This window comes from Bidens hawaiensis, unplaced genomic scaffold (genome assembly GCF_021521415.1).
Source record: "Bidens hawaiensis isolate Kalapana, Puna unplaced genomic scaffold, B.hawaiensis_p1.1 tig00002922_1, whole genome shotgun sequence".
Classification (NCBI taxonomy): Eukaryota; Viridiplantae; Streptophyta; class Magnoliopsida; order Asterales; family Asteraceae; genus Bidens; species Bidens hawaiensis.
Genome location: NW_027491156.1, coordinates 240055 through 247018, shown reverse-complemented (window position 1 = coordinate 247018; position 6964 = coordinate 240055). Strand labels below are relative to the sequence as shown.

The 6964-nt window shown below is 35.1% G+C and overlaps 1 protein-coding gene across 1 annotated transcript; it reads right to left on the bottom strand.

Annotated features, from left to right (window-relative positions):
• Nucleotides 1-2791: 2791 nt before the first annotated feature.
• LOC143621614 (abscisic acid 8'-hydroxylase 4-like) lies at nucleotides 2792-5627 on the bottom strand. Its single transcript, XM_077092975.1, has 9 exons — nucleotides 5202-5627; nucleotides 4796-5117; nucleotides 4237-4386; nucleotides 3892-4140; nucleotides 3722-3811; nucleotides 3564-3642; nucleotides 3373-3479; nucleotides 3180-3298; nucleotides 2792-3065 (listed from the first exon to the last, which is right to left on the bottom strand). The coding sequence occupies exons 1-9, from the start codon at nucleotides 5429-5431 to the stop codon at nucleotides 2972-2974; spliced, it is 1440 nt and encodes a 479-aa protein (XP_076949090.1). The 5' UTR covers nucleotides 5432-5627; the 3' UTR covers nucleotides 2792-2971.
• Nucleotides 5628-6964: the final 1337 nt, after the last annotated feature.

Here is a 6964-nt window from a genome sequence, read left to right as displayed (position 1 = left end):
GTTCCGGCTCCGATTGTGTGTCCGGGACCGAATATTCGGATTGTGACATATCGGAGAACACGAAATCTTGAAACGATTCGTCGTCCAAGTAGTTCAATCCTTCGGAAAATTGAGGGTCGTTGATGTTGAAATTACCGAAACCCGAACCCGACATGGTGTGTTATTTTTATAAAATGGGGTTGTTATTGTAGTGGTAGGGTTTGTAAGTAAAAATTAAATTTTTTTTTTAAACTTGGTCCAACAGCTCTTTTTTGATCAAACCCATGTCCAACGGCTAATTTTTGCCCCGTGGTCCGGCTCGCCTGGTCCGTTCGCGCCCCCGATCACTAGAGGGTGGTAGTGGTGTGCGCGATCAAGCCCCGCTGCCACCTAGATCAAGCCCCTTGGTTCACCCCCCATTACCCTCAGCCTAAATCGAACCTAGCTATTCGTCAGGTAGTAAATCACTTCTATTTTGACCTAAACACTACACGACGCACAATTCGATATGTGTACCACGTTGAATCAGTTGTCAAGTTGGTTAACTTCGATTTCATGCTCCACTAGTCTACATTTACATCTGAATTGACTTACCGTATGAGCTATAATGAATATTTAGGTTACCAGATTATCTAATTTGTAACTTCATTCCTAGTAACCAAAGTTACAACCAAAAGTCAGAAGTGGTATGAGTTTGTGTTCAAAAGTCGGTGAATATGGAAGGACCTAAGTTGACAAGTCGGTCAAGTTTATTTAGTTTCCTAATTGTAGAAACATGATCAAATACATTTTATTTTTAACATGAAAACAGTGAGAACCAATTTGTTGTTATTATCAGGTTTATTTTTATAGGTGTTTGCTGATATTTTTTGTTCATATTTGCTAATTTTCGATTATGAGACGTTATAAGTATTTGTTGATTTATATTTTGTTGTTGTTATTAAATTTTTTCTTTTGATATTATAAGTATTTACTGGTATTTGCTGTTATTATTTTGTTCTTGATTTTGATTCTTTTGTTGTAATTTTTAGGTTTTTTTCTTTGTTATGAGTCATTGTTTATGTAGATTGGTATTGTAGTTGGTATTGTTTCTTACGTTCTCATTTTTTTATAAATTGATATTATTTCCTACGTTCTCATGTTAAGATTAAAATGTACATGAACCTTCCCCCCTAATTGTAATAGGATTAGTATCGTAATGTTTTGGTTAGCAAGTTAGGTCTAGATTAGAGACTTGGGATGAATAATCAATAGAGATTTATTGTAACGAGTTTTTGAGTCGGTTTTCTCCTGTGATAATAAAGTGTTTATATTGACCCTGTGCCTTGATTGATAGCTCATATATTTTTATTTTCACTTGTAGCACAAAATTTGTAGTTTTTGTATTGACACAGCAAAAGAATGTTCTGTTTGCATCTTTTTTTTGAGTTTATTTTGATATGGAGGCTAATAAATAAGTTCCCATTTACCACATAGCGGTGATCTATTTAGACAACTCTTGTACTATTTGATAACTCTGAATCATCAGAAATTTCTGGTTTTGTTTAGATGCACATGAAGATCATGAATGTTCTGTTTGTGGTCCTTTTGGGGTGTTGAGGTTAACCACGGTATACTATTTATATATCTTGATTAGACAGATTCGCTTTGAATGTGGAGTTAATTCACATGATTAGATGCATTATTGAAATCTAGGGGTCCTTGTGAAGTGACTAATGATGTTGATTAATGTAATCTTTGATTTGATGGAGGAAAATCATATTTGATTTGATCTTTTGACGCCTTCTTCCACACGAAAAGGCAATCTGGTAGGTGTATGAATCGTGCTTTTCTAGCTAAAGTAATGCGTTTAACTTTAAATGACTATCGTATAGTCATTGTTTGTTAGACTATGGTCAATATCATGCACTAGTTAATCATGGTCATCTTATTGACTACTTGTCATAATTTGACGGGTAAACTTAACAGCTTGTAAACTGCTTCATATACCAAACTAAGAGCATCTATGTTTTGAACATCAATTTACCTATTTATACATTGTCATTATAAGTACTTTAACTTGAAATTATAACATTATATGCAAATGACCTTTGAACACGCTGACATGTTTCTTTAGCAAGCCTGTAAATGTAATCTTGCAAATATTAAAATTTTTCTCTTTTCATAGCTCACTTGGAGAGAATTCTTTTTTACAAAATGGTAGTCACCGTGGAAAACTACTATGTGCCGATGTCCCGATGATTGAGTGCTATGTGCCTTATGTCCAAGGCTTGATGCAAAACTACTATCGAGCCGGGGGTCTCACCGGAAACAGCCTCTCTATCCCTATGGGGTAGAAGTAAGGCTGCCTACATCTTACCCTCCTCAGACCCTACCATAGCTTTGCTATTGGTGGGATATACTGAGTACGATGATGATGATGATGTAGTCACCGTGGAACCTTCCACTTTTTTTTCTTTAATGAGGAGAAAGATTGTAGTTATGAGTGGAGACTAGGTTCATCAATCACATTGTTTTTTCTAAATACATTTATACATAGGAATTGTGGTGATTTTGGTCATAGCATTGGTGCTGGATATACACTCCACACTTTGTTTATCAATTTTCCAAACATCATAATTTATTATATACGATTTCACAAACGATGACACAAATGCACATCCAGTTTTCTTAGCAAAACAGTTTTGTATGCTGTGAATAGTTATTATGCCATGTGCAACTTTTGGCCTATTCAACCCGTTTATTATTAAATGGTACCCAAATTGACGAATTTTCATATAATATGGCTAAGATAGGAAGCAAGATAAATTGGAGCTTTATTTATCGCTGCATACATATGGCCCGAAAGGGCACATTCATAATAAATTACATTGCAACCTTTGACATCATGAATATAATACAACTGGGATACACATCAATGATTAGGTAGCTGTAAGCTAGACCCTGGAAAAAATACATAGGGCATGCAGTACACTTTGGTATTTGTTAACTGTCAAAATTCTTTTTTAAACCTAGCTCTGAGTCCATGCTCCGGAACTGGGAACGGGCTATACTGTACTAAGTCTGCTGGACCCACCAATTCCCACCTGTTGTCCCAAATCACCAACAAAAATAATATCAAGAAACTATTTTAATTTCTAATTATTTTTTTAGAACTGCTAATTCCTAATTATTTGATTTTGTACATGTTGGCATCATACCTATACTTTGTAAGCATATGGTGGAGTAGAACGAGCATCTCAAGCTTTGCGAGTTCATTTCCTGGACAAGCATGTATTCCATTGCCAAATGGCATGTATGTGTTGGGTTTAGGAGGTTTCTGCAAGATAATAATCTTTATAATATAAAGTATTAGATTTAGACTTTAACTTTGGCCGACATTGCAATTCATACCTCAAATCTGAAGGGATCAAAGTTTTCTGGTTCTGCAAAGAACTCTGGATTATGGTGAATGTTCCTGAACAATGGCATCACTTTCCATCCTTTTGGGATTAAGTATCCTAAAAAAACATCATTAATCACTCTAAATCATTTAATAAATGAGTTTAATCTTAATAAAAATCAACTTTGACAGTTTGGCTCACCCTCGTATTCAATATCAACCGCCGCTTCTCTAAAAGTAAAAGATATAATACTTGCCTTCCTCAGACTCTCTAATATTACCTGAAATCAATGTACATGCGATTGGTTTTTAACATGTAACTTATGATGTATCATAACATTTTAAATTTATAATGCATACTCTATATGTTAGTGGCATTTTTCTTGTCGTTGACCAGGTCAAAGATTGATTCTCTCCAAAAGCAGATTCACAAAGTGCCTTCTGCTCTCCCTGTCATTAGCAGTAAAACTGTCACGCACGCGGGCCTTTATAACAAAGGTAAATTTTTACATATTAGTTTTAGGATTTACCTTAACAGCATCTAGAAGTTTAGGATCATCATTAAGGTATTTCAGTATCCATGTTAGGACACTAGCTGTTGTATCTTGAGCTGCAAAAAGTACTCCAATGATATTATCTGCTATTTGTTCATCACTGAGCGCGTTTCCTTTTTCGTCTTTGAAGTTTAACAAATTACCCAAGAGATTGTTTGCTAACAGTTTTTTCTCCTTCCTTTCTTTCACAATCTCACCAAGAATCTGATTAAGCCTTCTTCTTGCCTTCACATATACACATAATCATATGTTTAGTTACAAGATTAAACAATCATAATTAATACATGAAAAAGTCATAGAACTTATACTTATTTATATTACCATTAAAGATTTGTGATACGCGGTTCCCGGTAGCTTATTTGGGAAACAATTGTAACCTTTTTCTAAAATGCTATAATTCTCCTTCAGCTTATCTGTATATGTCTTGTTTAATTGGCCGAAGATAGACAAAACGCCTACCTCAAAAGCAAACTGTACAAAATTCATAAATATTAATATTAAGCAAATAAACGTACCCTGTAAAATCCAATTCATTTGGTAGGGTGTGGGGAGGGTGGGAGGTGTAGTAAACTAGATAAAGCAGTTAATATAAAGTGTAGCTAAGAGAATCAGAACAAGATAACGTAATAAAATTATAAATATTAGTATTATTTAACGAGTAAAAGACTAAAATACTCTCATGTGCAGTGCACACGACTGGATTTACCAGAAAAAGCTAGTGTTAGTTAGTGGTAAGGACGTAAACTATGACAACATATGAAGATAAAAGATGATTTCTGTCATTTCTTTTGTGTAAGGATGAAAAGTGAAATAATTTACTCTAAATATTAATATCATTCAACGAAAATGGTAAAAATGTAAAATAATATTGGACACATACCTTCTTCATCTCATGGAAGGTGTTAATGACTTGACCATTTGCCCATGATTCAAAGCTAAACAAGGCTATTTTTTCAATATTAGGAACTAGTTTTCGTGTTACTTCTGGAGAAAACGAGCTTTGACCTAGTTTCCTCATGCAGGCATGATAATCTCCAGTGTGAAAAAACAGGGCTGACGGGCCGATCAGATTCTGTTTACATTTTGGGTAAGTAGGTTTAAACAAATGAGGTTGAGACACCAGTACAAACCGAGCAGCCTCGGGGCTAGCTAACATAACACAAGGGTATCCAAGTATTTTAGTTTTAAATATATCTCCATATCTGATCATAATACAAAAAAACAGTAATAATTATTATTATTTCGTCGGTTTTATATTTACTGCATAAGCATTTGCATATACAAACCTTTTCTGTTTTGAGGTGAAAAACACATTGGGGTCTTGTGTGTACATTTGAAGGGTTTCTCCAATGCAAGGCCATCCCATTGAACCCGGGGGAAGCTTAGCTTTGTTTTTATGCGATCTCTTCTCTTTTTTGAAAAAATAATTTGAGAAAAGAGAGGATAAAAAGATTATTGAATAAAAAAGAGTTGTAAAAAGCTTCATGACTGTTTGGTTTGATTCGACTAAGAGCATGCTGAATCTTGTACAGGGTGCTTGCTGGAGAGGATCCTTTAATGTGAGAGCAAAGCGGTCACGGGGTTTATATAGAGACACATCAGCCAGAATACATGGTTCATTATCACCCCAGGAGGTAAAGTTACAGTATATCTTACGTATTTGCCACACATTTCCAAATTCAAACTAGTATATACATTAGCTTTTTTATACGTACGCAATAGATCAACAACCTTTTCGTACGTTGATTTTTCCTTTACCTCAAATTTACTCTGTTTATGTATTTTTGTAAGTTGACATGGCTCTCAGAAATCTGTGATTTAGAAAGAAAGGTGTCAATCATGTCAGGTTAGCAGGTTAGTGCACAACACATATATCTACTCGCTGCAAAAGGCATCATGATCAACCCGAACACGATCTGTTTAACCCATTTATCTAAATGAGTCAAACAATTAGGCATTTTGTAATCAAGTTGCAACCCTGTAAATGGGCTGAGTTGTTTAGTCAAACAGGTTGACGGGTTTAATTAAACAACATGCCAACTTGGACATGCGCTTTATCAAATGTTAGATGTAACAACCTAAAACCTGACTATTCTTGTACTGTGTTTCGGACCATGACAAGAATTGCCACCCGATTTTCAACCCCTCCATTCTCACCTAAACATTTCCTATACAATCCTAGATTCTGCCTAAAAAAGAACTTTCATACACAAGTTCTGGATGTATCCAAATTCAGGACAAACAAACCAAAACAGAACCTTTTTATGTTATGTTAGTTTAAAGTGGATAACACACACCCTTATCTTCCCACATTCATAGTTAGTCTTGTATAGATCTCCATGCTGTAATGGCAACCTCCTTTCGGCATGCAAATTGACATGAGAATCTAAGGTGGCCTCAAGTGGGAGAAACATCTATCTTTGGAAACAAAAATTTGGAATACAGCACAAAGTATTTTTTTTTTTTTTGTGTGTGGTTTGTAGGCATTGCATAAAGTGCATGGTATGTTTGTAGTCCCCACCAAGAATAATTGTGGGAATGTGTAGTTCCTGATATTTCTCCCACAGAGTCTATAAACTTCGTCTAGAAGGGGCGTAGGAATGCAATAGGTGTTGATGCATTTCTGAGCCCCTTCAGCGATGTTTCTTTTGGGAATTTGGATTAAAAAGATTTTGACTTGAACCACGATTGGAGTCTTGAATCTCTTGATCAACGTTTGTTTAATTCTAGGATATGCTAGAAGGTTGTACACACGTATATGCCGATTTCAAAATCAGTTCGGTATATATTTACTCAGTCACATGATTTTCAACTAGCTTTTTTTTGTGATATCAATATCAGTCAGTATGACACATGAATATGAGCCTTAGTGCCATATTATTCAGGTTGAGTTAGGACCAGTTTAGCATTTACTACTGTACACCACAAAATTGCACCACCTTTTTTTAATTTGGCATGATGTCACTCATCACACCATGAATGGTTATGCTAGATTTCAAATAAACCCTTGCACCTTTTTATTATGACCTCTTTTTAACTTAACCACATT